At 36.4% G+C, this 26,616-nt stretch overlaps 1 protein-coding gene across 3 annotated transcripts; it reads right to left on the reverse strand.

Moving 5' to 3' along the window:
- Positions 1-243: 243 nt before the first annotated feature.
- LOC123204689 (formin-like protein 20) lies at positions 244-25,823 on the reverse strand. 3 transcript variants are annotated; one of them, XM_044621476.1, is made up of 18 exons: positions 25,326-25,820; positions 24,265-24,965; positions 23,963-24,184; positions 22,161-23,886; positions 21,725-22,124; positions 21,456-21,582; positions 20,007-20,078; positions 12,445-12,543; positions 12,266-12,307; positions 11,182-11,262; positions 11,030-11,080; positions 10,865-10,946; positions 7,923-8,017; positions 6,557-6,628; positions 6,359-6,475; positions 1,978-2,046; positions 1,819-1,885; positions 244-1,065 (listed from the first exon to the last, which is right to left on the reverse strand). In XM_044621476.1, the coding sequence occupies exons 1-18, from the start codon at positions 25,396-25,398 to the stop codon at positions 914-916; spliced, it is 4,248 nt and encodes a 1,415-aa protein (XP_044477411.1). In that variant the 5' UTR covers positions 25,399-25,820; the 3' UTR covers positions 244-913. The 3 variants fall into 3 exon arrangements, with proteins under 3 accessions (XP_044477411.1, XP_044477410.1, XP_044477412.1); XM_044621475.1 differs by having other exon boundaries at positions 21,725-23,886; XM_044621477.1 differs by having other exon boundaries at positions 987-1,065; positions 1,819-1,880; positions 21,725-23,886; positions 25,326-25,823.
- Between the last annotated feature and the right edge of the window lie 793 nt (positions 25,824-26,616).

Consider the following 26,616-nt stretch of genomic DNA (forward strand, 5'->3'; position numbering starts at 1 on the left):
TAAGCCGGGGGAAACTTTTAGTTTTTTAAGTTTATGGAGGCAAAAAGAGATTATATTTTAGTTTATTTTTAATATTATAGAGAAAATGATGATTTTACCCTTATTACCGTTAATTTTAACTACTGATAGATGAATATTTAGTGTTATCATAGATAAAAGGGGAACACTTGACCTTGTAACATACCTTGGGTGGGAAATAGTCCTTTGGCCTTTAAAAAAAATGAAAATAACATTTGCTAATAATTTTGGCTAAAGAATTTATATGAAGGAGACATGGGTTTCCAAATTGGAGCCTATTCTGTTGTTATATAATACAATTACAATTACACTGGAGAAAGCCCCTCGTCTAATTTCTCTATTTCTGACCTTGTCAACCTATACAGCTCGTGCTTTGCTTCTGTCAAAATCCGAGACTACTAAAACAAGAATCAACTTTCTATGTTACAATGAAAAGAATTGACTCCTAACTAAATTAAGGGTTAGATCTTTCTACATGGTTCCATGGTACACCGGATGGGACTTGATGATTTGCAATTCCAATGCCATTCGTGCTGATGCTGCAAAAATATTAACCAACAATGGTGGAGCTGATAAAAGAATGGCAAGAACTACAAGAATTTCGCCTGAAAATGATGCTGGAGAGATCAATCCCTTTTTTTGATAGATCTCACTCAACATGTAACACTTCTAAGGTGATATGCCGACCATGAACAGAATTCTCTCAATGTAGCCTTTTTACGTCATTTACATCACCTTGGAAGGCCTTGCATTGCACCAGTACAGCAGACCTGGTTCAACCAGTCCTGAGAGCAGTGTCATTCTGTTGTCACTCAAATAAAATATGGCGATGGATTTCTGCTGTAAGCCAGAGATAAATTTGCTATGGAGGAGGTCAAAAGTAATTGCTCATCAGCTACTTCACACTATTCTTTGTCAGATTAACTCCCTTAGCCTTCTCCATTTCAGCCTCCTTCTGAGCTTTCTTCTTCTCCAACTCCGCCTGTTTCACATTCTCTTCGTGTGCTTTCCGGAACAACTTCACAAAATTAGAAAGAGTTGCAGTAACTGCAGTGACAAGCATTGCACATGATATACATCAGTTTCAACATTCCAAATGATTCAAGTAAATGATTAAGGAGCGTGTTATAATAAAATTCTCTCACTTTCAATATATAACAAACAGAAACCGAAATGAAGATAATTAGTGAAACATCAAACTTTAGTTTCAATTTCACTTCTCATTATCTTTTCCATCTTTCTTCATCATCAACCTTTTTCACATTCATCCAGGATCTACTCGAGTCTTCCGTTCTCTCTCTCTCTTGCTAGGAACTCAACTCTTCTAATCTGAAAACACATATGCTCTAATTTGGGGTTCAATGACCACAATATCATCTCTCTCTCTCTCTCTCTATCTCTTTTGCAAGGAACTGGAGTCTTCTCTCTCAAGACAGATATGCTCTACTTTGGGCTCGATGATACTTTCATTTTTGGGTAAGTTGCTCAATGATACTTTTCCCTATTCCTTTCCACGAATCATAGTCTTTGTATCAATCTTTCCTTCTACAACCCCAGCACTTTTTCCCCCTTTCACCTTCCACAAAAATCCTTTCTCACAAAATTTGCTCAATTAGATAAAACACATTACGGCTCCAGAATACAGATGAGGGCACCAAACAAAGAAAAAACTAGTGAACCACAGAGAGGTCAACTAACATACATTACCTAATGGCACCATAAACCACTTCAGTCACTGTGCGGATATATGTAATTAAATTATATTAAATAACTGGGAAGCATATAAAATCTGTAATCTACCTTGCTCAAAAGGACAGCGGGCAGGATCCTCACCGAAATATAGTGCAAGGGCATCTGCATTTCTACCCTGTCCAACCAGATGACAATCATTGAAGACATGGTCAAGCACATGTTTTTGAAATAATGAGTACAAAATTGATGGTTAGAAATAATAATTACCACAACAGAATAAAGATTTGTTACGGATGCCACCTCGGACTCAGCAGAAGAAATAAATCCTTTAAGTGTCTGAAATTATATCAAAAAGACAAAAAGTTAGGGCATAATATAAAAACAAAATAAAACAAGTCATACTAAGACTCTCCTTGTATATAAAATACAAGGATCATATATGCCACAACGGCATAAATAATGAAGGATTTTCCTGGGAGCATAAAGTCATTGCATTCTCAAAGTTTGATGCAATATGGATCTAGCCCTAGTACATGATGTCCCTCAATGATTTTGTAGGAAATCATGGATTAGAATAATTTCAAAATGGGATGATATTACAACTTCAGAAAAATGAGTTAAAGATAGATGTGTAGTTACAAAAATAGAGATATGTAAATCCTTCAGTTTATGAATTTAGTATTTTTTTTTTTTTTTTAAGAATTGTATTCCAAATTAATATAGGTTGTACACCAATTATATAAATGTTGTAATTCACCGCGAATAATATCATCAAGAAGTATTTCTTCTCTCAAATTACATGGTATCAAAGCCATTACTGTGACTTTGAACTTCAACCATGGAAGGCCTCAAGAAGTCAACAGCAGAAGCCATCTCTTCAACATCCCATCCCATTCCTTCTCTCCAATCATCTGCAATGATTACTCAACAATATGGCGACAATTCTTCACTGTAGATAACAAATTACAAACTCAACAGGAGGAATTTCCTTTTGAATAAAGCTTTTGGGGTTCTAATTCCTCAACAACTATAGTTTCCCACACAGGTACTGTTTTTTATTCTCCTGTTTTTGAAAATAAATATAATCAATCTAGGATCTAAGACAGGTAACCCATCATTGTATCACCCTTATACTTCTCCTCTGTGGCTGGCACGGGCTTTGTCCGATTATCCAATTCACTTACACTTCATTCAGTGCTTTATATCCCAAATTTGAACTTACTGTCTATTTGTAAAATAACTTCAAAAAATAATTGTCTTGCTAAGTTCATTGCTACTTGCTGTGAAATTCAGGAACAAACAGTGCGACGACGATTAGCAATGCTAGAGTAAAGGATGACCTCTATTATTTCATGGAAAATGATTTCGAGAATAAACAAATAGTCACAGAAAGTATGCTAATGAACCCTAGTACTGCTTTCAATATTTCCAATAAAGATTTAATCATGATGTGACATCGTAGATGACAATATCTTAATTTTATTATCTATTTATCTTTGATTAAGATCTTGAATTATCCATTTCGCAAAATTTGTCAGTTAGTAAAATGCACTCCTCTGTCATCTCTAATCAAGCCACACAAAGGATCACGACCTTTTGTTCTCATTCATAATGATATCTGGAGTGCATAACATGTTAAAAATATCTCTGGTTCCTGTTGGTTTATTATATTTACCAGATGATCATACAAGAGTTTATTAGGTATACTTCCTAAAAGAGAAGTTTGAAGCTCTACAAACCTTTCACTCTACAAAATGAATTACAAACCACAATTCAAACAGTTAAATCGATAATGGTAGAGAATATTTCAATTTTGTCATTGGTAATTATTTGGCAACCCATGGGATTATTCATCAAAGTTTTTGTCCCGACACCCCACATCAAAATGGAGTATCGGAAAGGAAAAATTGTCATTTGGTAGATGTTGCCCAATCATTATTGTTCACAATGAAAGTTCCTAAATATTTTTGGGGAAGTTGTTTTAACTACATCCTATCTTATCAATCGAATACCTTATTGAGTCTTAAATTTCCAAACAACACTTTCGATCCTAAAAAATGGCTTATCTCCTATCGTGTCCATCTTCATTACCCTGTAAAATCTTTGGTTGCACTGTATTTGTTCATTCTAACACCCTAAGTGAATCTAAACTAGATCTAAGGGCTCACAAATTTGTATTCATTGGTTATTCCCTAACTTAGAAAGGGTATAAATGTTATTCTGCTAGTCTAAAAAAGGTTTTTGTTTCAAAGGATTTTTCATTCTTTGAATATAGACCTTATTTTTCCTATACTCCTCTTTACAGGGAGAATTTAAGTGAAGATGAATATTGAGAGTCTGGCTTAGAACCAAAAAATGATCCAAAGAACATTCCTCTTCATACAATACCTCTACCACAAATTCCTGAGCTTACCCATACCATTCTTAATCTTGATCCTAAGGTAGTAATTGTGATTCTGCAAACTTTGGAAACAAGGGGAGTGAAACCTCCATCTAAAAAGCATGAGTTGATTGTTTATTCTCAAAGACAAACTTCACCAAAAATTGAGGAATCCAATACCTTAGGTTGTCAAGAGTTTAAACTGAGAATATGCTCCAACTTTGAGGAGCCTATGGCACAACCCAAAGGTACAATTCCATCTAAACCTGAGCCAAATCAAGAGGATCTTTTGATTGCTTTGAGAAAAGGAGTAAGATCATGTACCCAACAATTTATATCTAAATTTGTCATTTGAAAGACTATCTCCTACCTTTCGAGCTTTTGTCACTAATATTTTTAAGTCCGAGATCCCAAGGAACATACACGAAACTTTCACAAACTCATATTGGAAGAAAGCCATTTTAGAATAAATGAATGCTCTGAGAAAAAATGGTCCATAGGAGGCTGTAAATTAATCGAATAGGAAAAAACTGTTGAATGCAAATGGGTGTTTACAGTTAAACATAATGCAAATGGAAGCATAGACAAATACAAAGCATAACTAGTCGCAAAAGGGGTTCACAGACCTATGGTTTAGATTACCAAGAGACCTTTGCTCCAATTGTCAAACTTAATACTGCAGAGTAATACTCTCTGTTGCAACATACTTAGAATGGTCTCTTCAACAACTAGATGTGAAAAATGCATTTCTCAATAGGGATCTCCATGAGGAGTCTATCTGAACTAACCACTAAGATTCACTGGAGACAAGAATAAAGTATGTTGACTCAACAAAATCACTCTATGGTCTCAAGCAATTTCCTCAAGTTTGGTTTGACGAATTCACTAAAGTTGTAAAACACTCTGGCTATGTTCAAGCTCAAATTGATCATACCTTATTTATAAAACACAAAGAAAGTGGCAAGATTGCAGTTCTGCTTGTTTATGTTGATAACAATATTGCGACAGGAAATGACCGCAAAGAGATTAAGACCCTAAAAGCTTCTCTCTGTAAAGTGTTTGAACTAAAGGATCTAGGAACTCTTAGATATTACTTAGGCATGGAGGTAGCAAGAAGTCAAGCAAAGATCTCAACTTCTCAAAGGAAATACAATCTAGACCTGTTACAAGAAATTGGAATATCTGGGTATAGACCAACCAATAATCCTATAGAACCCAAGCGAGAATTGGGACTCGAAGAGGATGCCATTAGTGTTGATAGAGAAAGATATCAACACCTAGTGGGTAAGATGATTTATTTGTCTCATACTAGACCTGACATTGCCTTTGTCGTTAGTTTGATAAACCAATTTATGCACTCTCCAAGAGAAAAACATCTAGAGGTTGTCTATAGGATTCTAAGGTACTTGAAAGGAACCCTGGAAAAGGCTTATTCTTCAAAAGAATGAAAAGAAATTCATTGAGGTATTTAGAGATGCTAATTGGGCAAGGTCTATAACCATTAGGCATTCCACCTCTAGATACTGTTCTTATGTTCAAGGAAATTTAATGATGTGGAAAAATAAAAAACAACTATTGTAGCTTGGAGTAGTACTGAGGCAAAATTTCAAGCAATTTTTCATGGAATGTGTGAAAGAATTTGGTTAACTCGGTTATTAGGAGAACTAAAGATCCCAATTGAAAATCCAATGAGACTTTATTGTGATAACAAAGCTACAATGAGCATTGCACATAATCCAATGCATCATGAAAGAACAAAGCATGTCAAGATCGACAGACACTTTATAAAGGAAAAGATCGACAACGGGAGTATATGTACAACATATCTTCTGACAAAGCAACAAGTGGTAGATATCTTCACAAAGAGTCCTCCAAAACCAAGTTTTGAAGAATTAATAAACAAGTGGGGAATGATCAACATACTTGCACCAGTTTGAGGGAAAGTGTAGGAAATCATGGATTAGAATAATCTCAAGATGGGATAATATAGCCAATTTAGGACAATGAGTTAAAGATAGATGTGTACTTACAAAAATAGAGATATGTAAATCTTTCAGTTTTGGAATTTAGTATCTTTTTAGAATTGTATACCAAATTAATATAAGTTGTACACCAATTATATAAATGTTATAATTCACTATGAATAATATCATCAAGGAGTATTTCTTCTCTAAAATTACAGTTTTTATTGTTGTGAAATACATGGAGCATCATTAAACCAATCTATTTGTTATAAAAAATTAAAAACCAGGCAAAATGACTATATACCTTACGGAAAACTTCAGACACAAGGCCATCATTTTCAGACGCTCCCATCTCCTGCTTGACCTTCTCTAATCCCTTGATTATAGCTTGCATTTCTTCAGCTAAAGATTTCAATTGTATCTGCAGTAATACAAGATCCCAAATTTAGCAAAGATGCTATAACTACACAAACTGCAGATACACTTAAAGGAGGATGCAAACCTTCGTTGCAGGTTCAAGGCTAACAAGATCAAGGTGAAAATCCAGAAGAGCTGGAGATTTAGCAGCAAGGACCTGGGTGAGATCAAATCAAAATTTCTAAATCCATAAATTTAGGAAATTTCCTTCAAATTCAGAAGCAGAAAAAGATCCAGCAACAAAGTTATATATACGCATCAGTAAAACACATATCGGAGAAGCTATCAGATATAATCAAGGGTAACAAATGATTAAGAGAGAGAGCATATATAGAAAGGATATAAACAATCATAACCCAAGATATCCATGTCGATGACTTCCTTTTTTTTTTTTTTTGGGGGGGATTTCTAATGGCAAAAAATATTATACTATGAACAAAAGAGATCAAAAAGCATACATTAAGTGAACTAGTTGCCAACATATAGATAAAAGAGAACACTTGTAACCTACCAAAGAGCCTAGATACAAAAAGAACCAAAAAAGCAGCCCCAAACCAAAATAACAGCAGTCCTCTCCATACCCTTCAAAAATACTTTTGTTTCCATCAATGCAAATGACCCAAAAACTGCCAAAACAGGGCAAACCCACAAGACCATAGCTTTCTTATTCCACCTAAAAGCCATAATCCTTTCAATAAGAATGGAAGAGGAGGAAGGCAACACCCAACCGAGGTTGAAAGCATTAAGCCGTTTGAGCCAAAGGTGCAACAACGAAGGGGAATGTAAGCAGATGATTATTGTCAAAATATCAGTAAAATATTTGGGTGAACTCTCTGAAGGCTGGAAAAGATGGATTTGTTAGTGCAAAAAGAATGAAAGTAAGGATAAATTCATAAGATTTTTTCTATTTACAGAGAAGCCACTACGGGTAACATTAAATAAAAAAACATAAGAATAAAAGCAAGGGAGGTTGTTGTGACAGAGGATGCTCATACCTCAGTGTTGAGCATTCAATAGAACTCATACTGATAAAAGATAAATCCAACTTTCTGAAATAAAGTTTTTAAACATTATTGCAACTGATTTAACTAGACCTATCTAAATCTATTCTACACTGAAGACTTAATTATCATAGTAACTACTAAAAGAATCACCTGAGTTCATGGACTCCATTTTCAACTTAAATATCTCATTATGTCATATGTTTTGCAACAACAATCATCTTGTTTTTATGCAAAAAACTACTAAATTGCATATCAGCTAAGCTATAAAGCCAAAGGGATGGCCTTTTACAAAGAGTGTGATACTTAACCTAGATGTAGCACCATAGTATAATATTAAGAAATAAGAATCACTTGTAAGAACATTTTAAGGTTTGAATCATCTAACAACAAAATTCATTTTGGGCAATTCCATTCATGAAAGAAGAAAAAGAAATTTAGTAATCATACCTTACATAAATAATGCATCAGTGTCATCTTATTATTAGAAGCACGAGTATCTGTGAGTTTTAAAAGACTGTCCAGCTTAAATCCAACAGCAGACCCTGTTTACAAATTGGAAACATATTAAACCTCATATCTGCCTAAATTTAATCATGAAAGAAAGTCTTGTTAAATCAAATCTGATCCATATATCTGAAGCATTTACAAACATGAAACTCATGTAGAAAAGAACAAAATGAGAGATGAATTATCTAGAACTATGTAGACTAGAGGACTCCCATATATTTTCATTAAATAAACTAAACCCTTGGTAGACAACTAGGAATTTGTCAATGAGTAAAAAACCTAAGCAATCTTCGGTGCATTAAGTGAAGTAAAACTTCTATAATGAGGCAGCTGATAAACTACCTTACACATTACAACTAAATGATTCAGTATACGTGAAACCCTTTAAACAATATTGCTTATGTAAACAATAAATTACACATATTTGAAATATTTTATGATGATACAGAAATTTATACGAATGAAAAGTATGCAAGAGCAGAGGTGTAATTTCACACAAGAGGATGAAAATGAACCGGATTAACTGTGTAATAGTATGTAACAAACGATAAATGAAACGAACGAGATGATATTTTTAAAGTGGTTTGGCCCCTTACTCGAGAGCCAACATACATTGTCATGTTATTAAGTCTTCTGGTTAGAGTTCAATAGTTGTAAATGCTACAAATAAGCTTTCAAGAGATTTATCGCCAGAGGTCTTCAAAAAAGTCCTTACCTTCGTTCAATCCCTTATTTATAAGACGAAGAGGTTGGTTAATGGAGAAAAATACATAAGAGATATACCCTAGATCCTAATACATTGAATCTAGTTGGAAAGTCTAGAAGAATCCCTTTTTGTTAGGAATTTAGGATCTCTATTTATTAGGAATTTATAATCCTTAACTGTTTCTTATTTGAAGCAACATTGTGATTGTGTTTCTTATACCTTTATTGTTAGGAAATCTTAGTGATTATTAGATTTTATATTTGAAATATTTCTTTTTCTTGATAGGGAATCCTAATATATACATTGATGGTTATGCCAATGATAGAATTTGAACAAGTTATTATCCCTAATCCCATTTCATGGTATCAGAGTCAAGCGATCCTATCAGTATAATTTTTCGGCCATTGAGCCAACAACATCACTAGTTTGAATAACTCACGTCATCACCTACATGTGGAAAGATTAGTTTCTCTCTAGATCGGCAAAACTCATGTCACCTACATATGGAAAGATGAGTTTCTCACCATATCAACAAAACTCATGTCGTCACCTAAATGTGGAGAGATGAAGTTCTCTCACTAAATCAAAGATCACCAACCGAATCTATTTATTAGAGAAGAATCAAAATCAATGTATTAGTTTTCTTGCTACCATAAAAAACTGAAAAACTAGTTTTCTAGAAAAATAGGAAAAATAATTCTCACAAGTTGTTGTCATCAAACAATGGGAATTCAAGTGCTTTAGAATTTGCAGTTGCTTTAAGGGTTTTTGTCGTGAGACTATTAAGATCCCAAGTGCAAGTTATGGGACTTGGATCCCATATTGGAAAGTATAGGCAATTAGTGTCGGGTTTATACGGCCTTGAACTCTCTCATCTCAATAGTTAACTTTTGAGGTGTGGTTCTCATAAGGTTCGTATCATTTGGTATCAGAGTCATCACCATGTCTCTCAGTTGCAATCGTGCAGCGTAGGTAGTGACGCTGACATTGTAGTGCTCGCCCAGGGCTAGTAGAAAGCTAACGCACAACAAGCCTACGTAGGCGTCGGGGCTGCGGAGCATGGTGGCATGTTAAGATCCCAAGTGCAAGATATGGGATTTGAATCCCACATTGGAAAGTATGGGCAACTATTGTGGGGTTTATATGGTATTGGGTTCTCTCATCTCAATAGCTAACTTTGAGGTGTGGTTCTCCTAAGGTTCGTATCAGAGACTTGAGCAGCAAAATATAAAGTTTGGCTGGATCAAATCAATGTATCCAAGCTCTAGCTTGAGAAAGAGTGTTGGAAAGTCTAGAAAAAATTTATATTTGTTAGGATTTAAGATCAAGATTTAGGAACCCTAATTATTAAGAATTTAGAATTCTTAATTGTTTCTTATTTTCGTCAACATTATGGTTGTGTTTCTAGTAGTTTTATATTTACCTTTATTGTTAGGAAATCCTAGTGATTTTTAAATTTTAGATTTGAAACATTTCTTTTTCTTATTAAGGAATCCTAGTGATTATTAAGGATCTCCCTACGTATACACAAATGGTTATGTCAATGAATAGAAATTAAACGAGTTATTTATCTCAAATCTCATTTTAAATTTAGTTGTTTATAAGGAATTTGCCGATCATGTTATCCTAATGAGATAAAATGGAGGATAATGATGTCATGCTTGTGGATGGAAGGTGATTATGTGCATCTCAAAACTGCTAAGATTTGTCCTTCTCATTGTTTTTGGTGAAGGAGCGCTTATCCATGCCTTGGTTTGATCTGTGGATAGATGACATAGCTAGTCGCTACATGTTGCTTATATAGATAATGACCTTTTCAATGTCATTTCTGTAAGTTTGACCAAGAAGTTTTACTACACAACAGTTTTCATTCCTTTTGTTTTAAATCAACAATAATACTTAGAAACAATTGTAAGGCAATGGATTTTTTTAGGAAGCTGTATTTTGGAATCATTACATCTCCTGAAATAAGCATCTGAACAAATATACGGGGTACGTATAGGAAAGAGCAAGATGAGGTTGTATCTAAAGCCACATCAGGGATCATATTAAAGTTTACACACTATAATTAGGCAATTCCAATAAGACTAAGCTAGTAGAGGTAACTGTTATTCGGTAAATCAAAAGAAAAAAAAGGATACTTAAGAACTTCCAAATAAATACAAAATGTACTTACCCCTTGCAGTTCCTTGGTTCAACGTATTCCCCAAATAAAGAATCTTCTTCATAATTTCCTTCAATTTGACTGAATATCGTACCTAATTAACCAATGAAAATATACCTTAGGTAAAAGGGAATAGAGATTTTGAAAATATTGAAGCTTCAATACTTTAGAACATACCTCCTCACATGCAGAGTTTATAGTATTCAAATTCTTTTTAAATTCCGAAATCTGAAAAGAAATTCAAAAAATAATACAACAGAGGCAAAAACTTAATAGAAGAGAGTTTTCAACTTATCAAAAACAGACAAACGAAGCAGATACTGCCAAACCTGAGAGCCAAACTGAATCTTGAAAGCAAATACTCTTAGTTTTGACTCAACTCGTGGCACCTTCATAAGTTCCAGAAAGTACTGAACATAAAAAACATATTAACACAACACGTAAGTTTATAAAATTTGTTGAAACCATAGATTCAAGAAATATATGACTAATATGCATTCAGGAACCATAAAATATACAGTAGGTGATAACAGTTCATTAAACAGACAGACCTTAGTATGCAACAAAAACAAAATGAAATTGGAAGTATTCTTGGAGACTATATAAAAAGATATCAGTTGCCTTTGATCCTACCAAAGTCCAACAACCAACAAGGATGTTTCCCACTCAGTGTTGATCCTATCAACATACATATATTCAGCAAGAACTCTGATGCAGCCACATCAAAATCAATGCCCAATCCCAATTCCAAATAATAAATTCAAAAATCTCAGTCCGTACTGATACAGCCACATCAAAATCAATGCCCAATCCAAATTCCAAAAAATAAATTCAAAAATCTCAGCCCATACTGATACAGCCACATCACAATCCAAATTCCAATATTTTCCCATGACAGCATTATCAATGTTCAATATTAGCTGTGGAGGAGTTCTAAAGATCATCCCATCTCAAGTTATATATAAACGTTCCATTATTGTGCAAATTTCATTTTCATTTAGTTTTAAATAAAATTTATGTCAACATTACATCAATTAGGAGCTTTTGCACATGATTCACAATACATATCTCATAACAGGAAAACACAGTATAAACACCAAAAATTAGATTAATTGAAGATAACTACAACACAGAAATGCAGCCTACTTATTTAAGTTAAGAAAAAAGAAAATAAATCGGATAAACATAATTATGTTATATGCATTTATGATTTACAATTCCAAGCACAAGATGAGGCCAAATTAAGTTCAGAATAGCTAAATAGTTTATATAAATGCACAGTACACATTCATTATTTAATCTACAAAGGAATTAAAATAACCCAACTAAAAAGAAAAAGGCTGAGAAGTTATATAAGTTGCATTCCATTAACGGAAACCATAATAATCTAGCCACACAGAAAAGTTTGCACACCTGTTCACACTTCCCCAAGTTCTCCTTGTCACCAGTGTAGTTCTAGAAGAATATAAAGCAGACAAATCAGAACAAAAAAGATGAAATGGGTGGTGGAAGGTACCAACATACAGTTAACAATTCAATATAAATGCTAACAAAATGTAAAAAGAGATAATTTGTATATGCTAAAATGTCACCTTAAGTAATTCCATCTCCTCTTTTGTCGGACAAAATTTTATAAGATTTTCCACTTGATCAACATCTAACAATGACTCATCCATTGCTAATACAGCAGCCTGAAAAATCCACACATGTACAGGAGATTAGCTATAATACATAATTAGACAAACTTCCTCAAAACAAATAACCATTCCATAGAATTTGTACAAACATGAAAAGTTGAAAGGATGTCGAAAACAGAATCTATAACCCATTCTCCACCTCAAATAGAGTTAGACCACCAAAACTATTTACCAGTAAAATGTTAGGTGCAACGTTTATATCTCCCACAAATGGAAACAGCAAGGGCAAAATAGTCATGAGAAGACAAGTCACAAAATTATGAAAATGACAGATGGCAGCAAGAGCAAAGAAGAGGAGAAAACTGAAACACCAAAAGACAAGGCTGGAATGTGACAAGAGGAGAGCACTGGAGAGGGTTTTGCAATTGGAACAAAAACTAGAGGGGAAAGAGCAGAAAATCAAGAATTCAGAAGACAAGAAAGGGTTTGGAGCAATTGGGTTTAGGGGGCGAATGCCGGCCTCTCAAAAGCTTGGCTGTTTGTTTACTGTTTCATTGTAATGAACCCAGAAAACTGATATGTAAATGTATGTGGATTTGGAGCAATGAAATATTGTTTTGTTGATTCATAATATCCTGTGTGATTGTGTTCTTTATTCTCTTTTTTATTACTTGAACATTGTGCGTGTAGTTGGTTGTGACTTGAGAAGGAATTGTTGAAGAAGATAGTTGACCAGATCTCATGTTTTTAGGAAAAGATATGACAGAAATTTACTTGCTATTTTAGTTCTTTCCATAATAGAATAGATTAGCATAAATTGTGTAATTAGCCTTTTATACACCTAGAAGTTAGGCATCTAGTTTTCTATTTAAACTAGATTGTAAAATGTAAACAGGGAGAATACAATTTTACTTTACCTTTCTCCAAGTTAACATGGTATCAGAGCTAGGTTCTCAACTCTGAGATCTAGGCTGTTTTTTCTTTTATTTTTTGAGACCCCACAATGACAACCAACCCAGAAAACCAGTCAAATCAAACCGATCAACATACTGTCCGAATCTCCAATTTAAAACTTAATGGAGACAATTTTCATCACTGGTCACTATCTGTCCGCTTGTATATTCGCGGAAGGGGAAAGATTGGATATTTGACCGGTGAAAAGAAGGAACCAGACAAGAAGGATGCAGAATATGCGACTTAGGAGGCAGAAAACTCAATGGTTATGGCGTGGCTTACCAACTCTATGGAGGAAGATATAAGCGCAACCTACTTAGGATATTCAACAGCCAAAGAGTTGTGGGATAACTTGACAGAAATGTACTCAGATCTGGGAAATTAATCTCAGATCTATGAGTTGCAGCTGAAACTTGGAGAATTAAAGCAAGGAAATGAGATTGTGACAAAGTATTTCTCAGCAATGAAGAGGTTATGGCAGGAGCTGGATATTTTTAAAGACTATACTTGGAAGGATCCTTCTGATGCAGCTTATTATCAGAAGGAAGTGGATAATTCTAGAGTATATTCCTTTTTGGCAGGTTTGAATGTAGAGTTTGATGAAGTTAGGAGTCGCATTATAGGCAGACGTCCCTTATCTTCTCTAAATGAGGTGTTTGCAGAAGTTAGAAGGGAGGAGAGTAGACGGTCTGTTATGTTAGGGAAAAAGGAGCCAGTACCTGCTTCTATTGAAACTTCAGCCCTGGTTTCACAAGAAAATACGGCTCTTAAAGCTGCTGCTCGCAAACCAGAAGATAAGAAGAAAGTCTGGTGTGACTACTGTCACCGTCCTCGCCATACAAGAGAGACATGCTGGAAATTAAACGGCAAACCAGAAAATTGGAAGGCGAGGGAGAGGAGTTTCCCTAATGCAAATTCAGCAGAACAAGTGTCTCTCACAAAGGAACAGATAGATCAGCTCCTGAAACTAGTAAACCATTCATCAACTCCTAACTGCTCTCTTGTCCACACAGGTAATTTATCTACCAGTTTTTTGAGTCTCACCGATCACACACCTTGGATCATTGATTCAGGTGCTTCCGATTACATGACAAGCATGTCTTCTCTATTCCACACATACATTCCATGTCCTGGTAACAAAAAGGTCAGACTTGCTGATGGTAGCTTCACTCCTATAGCAGGGAAAGGATCTGTTAAAATCTCTAACGCTATCACCTTAGAATCTGTCTTGCATGTTCCTAATCTGTCTTGTAATTTACTGTCAGTCAGCAAGCTATCAAGAAACTCCAATTGTTTAGTCATTTTCTCACCTCAAAAATGTGTTTTTCAGGACAGGAACTTGGGGAAGGAGATTGGCAGTGCTAAAGAAGATGGTGGGCTCTATTATTTTGGAGGAAAAGATCAAGCAGCAGGGTTATCTTGTGATGTAAACTCTCTCTCAATTAGAGAGCAAATAATGACTTGGCATTATAGGTTAGGTCACCCTAGTTTTCCTTATTTAAAGCATTTATTTCCTGTTTTGTTCCAGAAATTAAAAAATCAGTACTTGCATTGTGATATATGTTCATTCTCTAAGAGTACCCGACAGTTATACAACTCAAAACCATATAGGGCTTCAAAACCTTTCTATTTGATTCATAGTGATGTTTGGGGGCCTTGTAACATCACTTCTTTATCTGGCAAAAGGTGGTTTGTGACTTTTATTGATGACCACACTAGACTATGTTGGGTGTATCTAATGAAACAAAAATCAGAAGTTCAACAATTGTTCAAAATATTTTATAATATGGTTGAAACACAATTTCAAACCAAAATTAGTATTCTAAGAACCGATAATGGTAAAGAATACTTCAATCAAATTTTAGGACAATTTTTACTTGAAAAAGGCATTCAACATCAATCTTCATGTGGTCATACACCTCAACAGAATGGGATTGCAGAAAGAAAAAACAGACACCTTCTTGAGGTTAGTAGGGCCCTCATGCTAGCTATGAATGTTCCACATTATTTATGGGGAGATGCAGTTCTAACAGCTGCATATTTGATTAATAGAGTTCCCTCTAGAGTCCTAAATCATAGAACTCCCTTGAGTTGTTTAAAGGAATTCTTTCCAGACAATAGATTGCACTCAAATTTACCTCTCAAAGTTTTTGGTTGTACAGTGTTCATGCATATTACAGATGTGGGTAGATCAAAACTTGCTCCTAAGGCTGAAAAATGTGTTTTCATAGGCTATGCAACTAACCAAAAAGGGTACAAAGTGTTTAATCCTAAAACTAAGAAAATACAAGTTAGTATGGATGTTGTATTTCTTGAACAACAACCATTTTTTGAAAATCATCTTCAGGGGGAGAAGTATAACAGGGTGTTTGAAGATGAAGCTGCACGGACTAGAACAGGTACTGGAAAAAGTTTCTAGGATCAGACCAGTACTGGTGCAAGCTCACCTGTGCCTTATCTTCCTCATCTCCCTAGTGTTTTGGATAAACCCATAGAAATAAACCCTGCAGATCAGACCATTTCTCTGAGTCAAAATTTGCCAACTACAGGGGGAGATACAACATCACAGGTACTAAATGAGGACCCTATAACCGAGATACAGGTTTACACCAGAAGGAGACATCAAAATAATAGAGACCATCCTTCAACTCAAGGCCAAAGTCAATCAGCTAACCCCATGGAACCTGGTCTGGAGCTACACAACACAGGTAATCCCTCTATTACTATTGAACCAAATTTTTCCTCTCAAACTAATTCTGGTCCAACAGTTACAGAGTCAAATACAGAGCACAATACCAGAGTTTTTGACACAGATCTGGACATTCCAATTGCTATTAGGAAAGGTGTTAGATCATGTACTAATCATCCTATAGCCAAATACATGTCATACCACAAACTGTCTAGTGAACATAAAGCATTTACCTCAAAAATTTCTCATCTTTCTATTCCTAGAAACATACAAGAGGCGTTAGAGTGTCCTAAGTGGAAAGAGGCAGTCATGGAGGAAATGAATGCACTAGTGAAGAATAACACATGGGAAAGTGTTGTATTGCCCAGAGAAAAAAAGGCAGTGGGATGCAAGTGGGTATTCACTGTCAAATGTAAAGCTGACGGGTCCATAGAGAGATATAAAGCACGTTTGGTAGCTAAAGGATTTACACAAACACATGGTCTTGATTATCAAGAGACTTTTGCACCCGTGGCTAAGGTAAACTCAATTCGAATCCTATTTTCTTTAGCTGCAAATTTTGGATGGTCATTGCATCAACTAGATGTAAAAAATGTCTTCCTAAATGGTTATCTAGATGAAGAGGTTTTTATGGAACCACCATCAGGTTTTGAGCATTTAGTTGGCAGGGGGAGAGTATGTAAACTAATCAAGTCCATATATGGACTAAAACAATCACCAAGGGCTTGGTTTGAGAGATTTGGAGAAGTAGTAAGAAAACTAGGGTATAGACAAAGTCAGGGAGATCATACCCTATTTGTTAAACACTCTAGTGAGGGAAAACGAGTTGTCTTGATTGTGTATGTTGACGATATTATCCTAACAGGGGATGATGACAGTGAAATAGACAGACTCAAGAAGTTGCTGGCAAAGGAATTTGAAGTTAAAGACTTAGGAGAGGCGAAGTACTTCCTTGGCATGGAAATTACCAGATCAGAACATGGGATTTCAGTATGCCAAAGGAAATATGTACTGGATCTTTTGGGTGAAACAAGAATGCTTGGTTGTAGGGCTGTTGAAACTCCTATGGAACCTAATCTGAAAGTGGAAGCATCTACACTTGAGGAACTAGTTGATAAGGAGCAATATCAAAAGTTGGTAGGGAAACTCCTATACCTAGCTCATACACGACCTGACATTACCTTTGCTGTTGGAGTGGTAAGTCAGTTCATGCATTCACCAGGTCAGAAACACCATGAGGCAGTAGTGAGAATTTTGAGATACCTAAAGGGGACACCTGGTAAGGGTCTATTCTTTGCTAACAATGGACATTTTCAGGTTGACATCTACACAGATGCAGATTGGGCAGGAGACATAACAGATAGGAGATCAACATCTGGGTATTGCACCTTTGTGTGTGGGAATTTAGTTACATGGAGAAGCAAAAAACAGAATGTGGTGGCTAGGAGCAGTGCTGAAGCAGAATATAGAGCAGTAGCCCTAGGCATTTGTGAAGGTCTTTGGATGAGGCAGATATTAGAAGACCTAAATATCAAGTTAACTTCTCCAATTAAGCTATACTGCGACAACAAGTCTGCCATCGCTATAGCTCACAATCCAGTCCTGCATGACAGGACCAAACATGTGGAGATTGACAAGCACTTTATCAAGGAAAAAATTGACAAAGGACAGATATGCATGACTTATTTGCCTACTGTACAACAAGTAGCAGACATTCTTACGAAGAGCCTTCCAAGAAGACAATTTGATGAGTTGGTGTCCAAGCTGGAAATGAGAGATATTTTCAAACCAGCTTGAGGGGGAGTGTTGAAGAAGATAGTTGACCAGATCTCATGTTTTTAGGAAAAGATATGACAGAAATTTACTTGCTATTTTAGTTCTTTCCATAATAGAATAGATTAGCATAAATTGTGTAATTAGCCTTTTATACACCTAGAAGTTAGGCATCTAGTTTTCTATTTAAACCAGATTGTAAAATGTAAACAGGGAGAATACAATTTTACTTTACCTTTCTCCAAGTTAACAAGAATATTGCAGTGCGCTGCTGGAGATTGGAAGAGAGAAATTATTGCTGTTGTGGAGTTAAGGTTCTGGGCAGTTTAAGAGGAGACTAGACACACAACACAAAAGCAAACTAATAACAGCACAGTTGGAATACCGAGTATAAGCAACAGGGTAACAAATATCTGTTTCAGGGTTCCAGAAATGTTAGGATAATGCATCACAAATTTAACTGAAAGCTAGACCGATATAAACAAACTCTCATGTCCATGGATATTTCCAAAGTCCTACCCAGGGACAACCAGCTATACTCTACTTCTAGTCATGACAGCTCCTAATTTATTATGGGCCTGCCGAATTTCAATTGCCCATCAAATAGGACATAAATAGGAAATATTTCCAAGAAGTAACATAAATTTTTTCCACTGAACAGGAAATATCAACCAAAATACAGGTTTAGAAGTGTCCAAGTCACACCAAAGGGCATTCCTGACAACCAAAATACACATGAAATGGGTTTCACCAGACAAAAATTGTCAGAATCTCTTTGCACATTGTTTCTTCATAAACCAGCAGATTTATAGGTAGACTAAATTGGTTACAAACTTCAAGACAAATTAATTCATTCCACAACTGTCAAATACTGAGTTTTTCTCAGTTTGAAAAAAAGTAAAACATTATGAAAATCTTAATCACACAACAAAAAAGTGCAACACATTCACCTAACCAACACTCCATCCCCAAGCCCCATATCTTGGCATGTTGGGCAACTGGCCTCAATAGCAATAGTATGGCTTTTTCCAAACAAAGGGAACAAAGAAAGAAAAACTAACATGCTGAAAACTTGTTTCATGTGCAATCATTTCGGATGTAAAGAACAGCAATTGGAAAAGGTAATAGCCTCTATTTTCAAAACTTCGAAGTTATCATGAACAAGATTCGTGCAGTTAGGGCTGATAAGATTGTCCTTAAGAATGACCAGCCAGATTGCCAAATCTGCAAAGAAACCAAATGGACAAAAGGAACTGGACATCTGACATCTAAAATCAAATTATACATTGGGACTTGCAAGAATGGAAATGGTTATTTGACGTGTGCTATGTGATGCTCTTTCCATCGACATTTTCTTACAAAGATGTCTCATCCAGACATCCTTCTTCAATATAAACAATTCCTTCAAGCTTTTCACAAACTACTATGATAGTCCTACAATGCATGTATATATACTCAATAAAGCAACACAAATTCCTTCCTCGTAAAAATTTTGTCCATCTTTTCATATTTGGATGTCCCAAACTTCAAAAATTGAATCATTGTATTCCTTGACTTTCAAAAACTTCCCTTATTTACTCTCTATTGTTCCGAAGGACTTCTCAAACATCCACAATATCTTGGGACAGGAAACCAAGTTTTCAACCAAATGATGTTGTCCACAGAACATTATGTTAAGGGTATACTCATTTGGAAGTTTTATCTAGAACTTTATGTTGAACCCACTAGGTTTTCAAGAAATTGTTAACTTTCATACCAAAGGAACTTAATTGTAATACCATTCCATAATCATAGGTAGGGCCCTATGCATTACTAGACTAATAGTTGTTCTACTCTCTAATCCATCCTTTACATCACTCAGCCACCATAAATCAACTAGATACTCCCCTGCTGTGAAGAAAAATAATGGATGTCTATGAAAGGACATACCAAAGTAACCAAGGTATACAACAATAACTTTTAAAATCCCAATCCAAACCATATACTTTGAAATAATTATTAAAAAAATAGCCATTTCTATATTAAAAAGAAAATATAATGTCCACATTCACTAATCATGAAAAAATAGTAAATGCACAAAGCTTAAACACACTTAACTTACCATCATATCAGAAAGCGGCATCTTAACTTTTGTGAGCATAATTTCCGTGTTATTGGCCCTTCTCAGGTCAATCTACAATATATGACCACACAATAATTATTAAATGGTATATCATCCACAAAGCTGAAAGAAAGCAAACACATAAACCTCTTGTATTCTTTTTGTTCAATCCTTCAAAAGAAAGCAATAATTGATAATTTCAGATAAGAGAATGAAATAATAATCCAACTCTCGTTTATCTTAGAGTAAATTACTAACGCAAGTGGTTTAAACTCAACAAAAACTTCCTGAGCATAGAAAGCCTACAATCACATCTCCAATTAAGCATCTTCGGTCCGTTATCCAACAACAATTAATAATCTAGTAAATCTTCCAGAAGTTACATAAATTGGGCCATTTCATGGAAGGTGGGTGACAAGTCATAGAATACATTAGGGCTAGATTCGAACTGAACCTATTCGAACTCGACTCAAACGAACCCGAAACGAGTCAGCCTTATACAAGTTCGTTCAAGCTCGAGCTCCAAATTTACCAATTAAAAATTTTGATACAAAACGACGTTGTTTCAACCAATATGTATTAAAATGGCGTCATTTTAATAACGAAATAGTTCAAAACTCGAGCGCGAAACAAACTGAACCGAATTCAAGCCGAGTTCGAGTCTAGCTTCCACGAGCTCAAGCTCGAACTTGAGCCCTACTATATACAAACCGAGACGAGCTCACTCGGCTCGGCTCAGCTCAAATCTAACCTTGGAATACATAGCCATCGTAGGATGAGTACCACCAATATCTCAAATATATGGAAGTCAATGCCTTACGATACCGGAAGAGCAATAATAAAGAGGTTATGTTGCTGGGAGCAGTAAGATAACAATTACTGATGTTCCAGTCAATTGTTAAAACAAGAAGTTACATAAATATTTGAATTTTGTGAATACATGAATGCAATTCCAAAAAAAAGAAAACTCGGACATTTTTTATTTGTTGATTTGGCTTTCCTCCTAAATCCACCCAGTCTAAACAGCAACTAAATTGACTTTATAAAAGAAGAAAAAAGGTTGCAACCATCCATCTGAAGCACAGCACTAAAGCATTTCTTTTAATTAAATTTTCAAACATAATGTACTAGGGTTTCAGATCTTTTCCAAAAATTGAAAAAGGAACAGTAATTATCTGTATTCTGAAACAATTCATGCCAAAGAATAATCACAAACTCCTTTTTCTCTTTGAACTGAAAGGATCCATTCATCCCTATGTTTACTTACAAATTATCTGAGAAAACCTAATGGAGATTTTGTTAATTACTCAAATTTCAAGTTATACACTAGAATATAATTCTTAAATTACCAAACTACCATTGAATATATATCAAGTTACGCATCAATGACAGAAAAAAAAAAATTTAGAAACAATAAAAATTTCAAGAAAATTTAAACAAATAAATTACCAAATGGACTTTGTCAGGTTTGGACCCAGCAGATTTGCGACGCTCTCCACCTTTACCTGAGTCAGCAGGTTTTGGGACTGTTGCAGAGAAAAGGCTCTCTAACTCAGAGACATCAAATTCTGGTGCACTAAGACCAAAAGTAACAACACTACGTCACTGATCTCAGATGGAAAAAAAACAATAACATAAAACATGCATGCTAATCCAAGGACCTTCGTAAAAACAAATGTAAGAATAGAAAGAAAAAATACATAAGGGAGGTTGAATACATTTGAGGTTCTCCATGTCTTTGCAATTCTTCCCATAAGCTTCCTTGTAATGCCCTTGTTACTTTACTCCAATGTAAAGGCTTCAAGGAAGACCTTCGTGGTGCCATATTCATAGCAGCCATCCCTGAAGAACGTGATAATCCACGACCTCTTGGAGGTGGAGGAGCTGTAGCAGAACCTTTGGCACCCAAGGGTGGAGGTGGAGGGGGTGCACCACCTGGAGGCCTAGGTGGAGCAGGAGGACCAGATGCACAACCTCCAGGAGGTAGTGGAGGAGGTGGGAGAGGTGAGCCACAACCTATAGGATGTGGTGGAGGAGGTGGGGCTCCTCGCATTGAAGGAGGTGGTGGAGGAGGTGGGGCTCCTCGCATTGGAGGAGGTGGTGGAGGAGGTGGGGCTCCTCGCATTGGAGGAGGTGGTGGAGGAGGTGGGGCTCCTCGCATTGGAGGAGGTGGTACTCCACAGATTGGTGGTGGCGGCGGTGGAGGCGGTGGAGGTGGGGCTCCATGCATCGAAGGAGGTGGTGGAGGTGGAGCTCTAGGAATCAATAATGGTGGTGGTGGTGGTGGTGGAGGTGGTGGAGCTCCACAACTAGGAGGGGGAGGGGGAGGGGGAGGGGGAGGGGGCAGGGGAGGGGAGGAGGACAGGCATAGAGTTAGGGATGGACTATCTCGCATAGGTGGAGGTGGAGGTGGAGGGGGAGAAGGAATTCCAACTCCAAGTCTTGTCCCACTCATAGGAGGAGGAGGGGGTGGTGGTGGTAGAGGTGGCAATGAAAAATTTGCTATAGAATTCCATAATTTCCAAGGTGGTGGAGGTGGTGAGGGAGGCATTGCATTCGCATTATCTTGTGAACCAAATGAAGGAGGAAATAGTGGGGGAGGGGTTGCTGAAGGTTCAGGGTGCAAAATAGACTTAGTATTTTGCCACGAGCTGAAAGGTGGAGGTGGTGGGGAAAATTTGGAAACCTCATCATTAGTTGGTGTTGGTGGGGAATGAGATGTGGTACCCTGTAAAGCAAGGGAAAGTGGAGTGGAAGACTTGGGTGGAAAAGTACCTAACGCTGAATTGTTTGAATAGGGTGGAGGTGGAGGTGGAGGTGGAGGTGGAGGTGGAGGTGGGGGTGGGGGTGGGGGTGGAGGAGGTGGAGGTGGAGAAAGTGGACCAGATGTTACTACTGTTTGTTGGCCAGGAGATGGTGATAAAAGAGGGGATGAGCCACCAGTTGGCTTTAAAGATTCCACCTTACGCCCTGTTTTTTCAGTTATTATATCTTTTGAAACCACAGCTCCAGAGGAAGTGAGGAGAGAAGAAACCTTTGAATTGGCACCTGAACCAGATTCTTTAGGAGAAGTTAAAGCAAGAGCAGGTGGTGCACTATTATATCTTGAGGGTGGATATGATACATGCATTGAATTGGTATATGAACCTTTGTTCGGAGGGATCCACCTAGATACTGTATTTGGTTTTGCCATTCTTGAATTAGAAACCGGGGGTTCTTGTTGTTTAACTTTTTGTTTAACTAGAACTGTATCTGCAGTTGGTTTTGTGTTCAGTGTAGGCTGTTTCTTAGGGGCAGGGGGCAGCAGTTTGTCAGACTTTTGTCTCTGCGGACCCTTGGATTCTAAAGTCTTCTGCAAAGCAGCATCTTCTCTGTCACCTGTATCTTCTATTTTTTCACACACATCTTTGATCAGTTTCACGCTTTCTATGCCTTTAAGCAAATCATCTGAAACTACCAAGGTATCTAACTTGGGATCCCCATCATCCACAATTATGTCTTTCACTGCATAAATATCAGAATCTGCTTTGTCAACATGTGTGTACTTCACATCATCAACAGCAATGTCCTTCACTGCATCAAAATTAGGATCCACCTTCACATCAAGTTTGTGAATCCCATCATCTGATGAGCAATCTTGAAATGAATGCGGTTCAACATCTTCTTTCCAAACTTCTTTTTTGTCTATATCATTTGTTGTATTGACACGAACTTCTTGAGTATCGTAGTCACCCTTTGCCTCCTGACCATCTACAACGTTGCTGAAGATCTCTTCAACTTCAAAGAATTCCTCATGTGAAGCACTTTCTGTCTCATTACCATCTTCACTTGCCGCGACTGCGGTGTGAGGCACAACAGCGTCAGCATCCGAAAAAAGAACCTGATACAGATATGAGTATGCATTCAACTCCTAAGCTTGAGAAAACGACAGTCACATAAAAAAAACAAAAGCCTACCTCTGCTTTGAAGTCCTTTGGGAATTGTTCCTTGGCGTCCCAAAAGACATCAACTTCCTCCCTGCTGAGCATCAAAATATTTGCTCGCACAAAAGCAGTGTGAAACATAGCTCTGAACATCATCTCTTCATGTACCAGATCATCCTCCAAATGGATGCACTCAAGAACAACATCTCCTTGAACTCGGCAATGAATATCTATTTTCACCAGTGCACATTCATCCTGCAGTTATATTCAGAATAAAGCCTAAATAAATAGTTTATTTTTTTTTTAGTCTCATATGTTGTGACTTCAAGTTTTACCTGTAGATAGTTGCGGACTTGTTTCTTTGTCTTCGAAGTTGAAAACAGAAGTTTGGAACTTCTATTGGCTGGTATTTTAGGATCCTGGCCGTAAACACGTATAACTGGCCTGCAACTTCTTCCCCGAAAAATTGGAAGGACTCTAAGTATCAAGCAGTCCAAAATTAGAGGTGTATCAGATGGAGGCCAATCAGAACTCATATTCCTTCTAGAAATGTACTGAAGGTATCTCATATGGGAAGGCTGTGGGTTTAAAGGAGACAAAAGATGGAGAAGTTCCCTAGGGGCTTGCTTGTAGACCATCTCCAAAGTCTTCAGCTCCCCAGTGTACTGTTTACGGTAGAGCAAAAGACCAGCGAGCATGAATGCAAGCACAGGCCATCCTCCTCTCTCACAATGCATCAATAACACATTTTGTTGCCCCTCCAAGGACAACCAGCTTTCACTTGATCGAAGGAAGTGATGGATCATCTCCAGTGGCAACAAAGGACATCCCTCATATTGGCGAGGGTATTCCATAACTGTCATGTCATACTGAGACAAAATGTCTGAAATTTGGCTCCGCCTCTCCCCTTCTCTAAAGTTAAACACCATAAAAGAAGCATCAGGAAAGTGGTCTTGTAGTTGTGCCACAATCCCGCCCAAGTAAACCTTGTACTCATCTTCTTCCAATACATCCGTGGAGAAGCAACAGTCAAACACTGCACATCAAACAAAATTAAAACAGCATAAAGAATGACAATGGTTCAAGCTTACAACCTACGAAAAAACATCATCCCATTCAAGCGTAAGTAAAATCCGTAAACAATGCTAAAGCCTAATACACTAGTTAAAGTAACTCGAATTTAACTTTTAAAACCTCACGAACCCGAATCATTAATCAACAGAAATAATTATCAAAATTTTCCCAATGCATATCAAATTTTGAGCTAGAGTACTTCAACGATAGCTACGAAAACCTAAATTGCTGAATTACCCAATGAATGACGCATTCTCCGTAAAATTTAAAAAGCTAAGAGTTCGAACATAAAAATGAGAAGAACAAAGAAGAAAAACGGTACCGTAGACACGCTCGGAGATCTCGAGAAGCCGATCCGGTGGTTTCCGATAGAAGAAGCGCCTAAACAGCGCCATCAGATGGCGCTGTTGGTCCTCCGATCGGATCCAAACCGTTGATTTGTTATACCTCCGGAGGATTAATCATATTGATTTCAGGTGTTTCAAACGCAGATCCCTCACAATTTGCCAATTGAAAAACGACACGTGTAAAAGTTAGTTAAAAGAAATGGACGAAAATGGATCTTACTATAAAAATCGTCCGAAATGAATCCAATGCGAAACGGAATCTCCAACGGAGCTTGCTTCAGAGAGAGAATTTAGCTATGATAAAGACAGAGTAGCACAACTGACAGTAGTTGTTAAGGATGATTTTCGCCGGAGAAAAAAATTTGAAGAGATAGAGAGAGAAAGAGAAAGAGAAACGTAGTGGACTGTTACAGAAAGAAAGACAGATAGAAAGAAAAGAGAGAGAAAGACTAGTCGTCTCTCTGAAATCTGAATAAGCTTTGGTTGGCTTGACGGATGATGAAACGGCGTCCGACGTGGATTGACACGTGGAAGCTGAATGAAAGGGACATGACACAGAGAGAAAGTTTCGATGTTTGTCCAGCTTTAGACATGGAGGGAAAAGCGTATCGTTGGCGCGTGAGATATGTCCGGAATCTTTTTAGTAAAAAAATAAATTCCATATATATTTTTTAAATAAATATTTCCAATTTTATTTATATTTATTGAAGCTAAAATTTAGATTGCCTTTCAGTGTTGAAAATGTGATGAAATGAGCCATCATAAATAATATGTTAGATTGAAAAATCGATCTCCTTATTTAAAGATGATTATTTCCATAAAAATATTTTAATTTGTTTTTAGTGGTCATATTTTAAATAAATAATTAAATTATATTTATATTAAAGTTAAATTCGAATCGAATTTATTTATACTCAAGTTTGGTTTGAACAATCTTAAAATGAACTCAGTTTAAGCAAGTTCAAACCTGGAAGTTTAATATTTTCAAGCTTAAAGATTGAGTTTTAGAGATATTCGATTCGTCAAGTCTATGAACTTAAAAAATTCATTACAAAATGATTTCATTTTAATCAGTATGTATTAAAATAATATCGTTTTAGTAATAAACTGAGCTCAAAGCTCGTAACAAACTCAAACTCAAGCTTGACTTTTTTAAACGAGCCGATCTCAAACTCGAGTATGTTTTCATTCAAATTGAATAGAGCTAAAATTTAGTTTGATTCAAATTTAACTTTAATTTATACAATATTAAATATATAATTGAGT

This window comes from Mangifera indica, chromosome 20 (genome assembly GCF_011075055.1).
Source record: "Mangifera indica cultivar Alphonso chromosome 20, CATAS_Mindica_2.1, whole genome shotgun sequence".
Classification (NCBI taxonomy): Eukaryota; Viridiplantae; Streptophyta; class Magnoliopsida; order Sapindales; family Anacardiaceae; genus Mangifera; species Mangifera indica.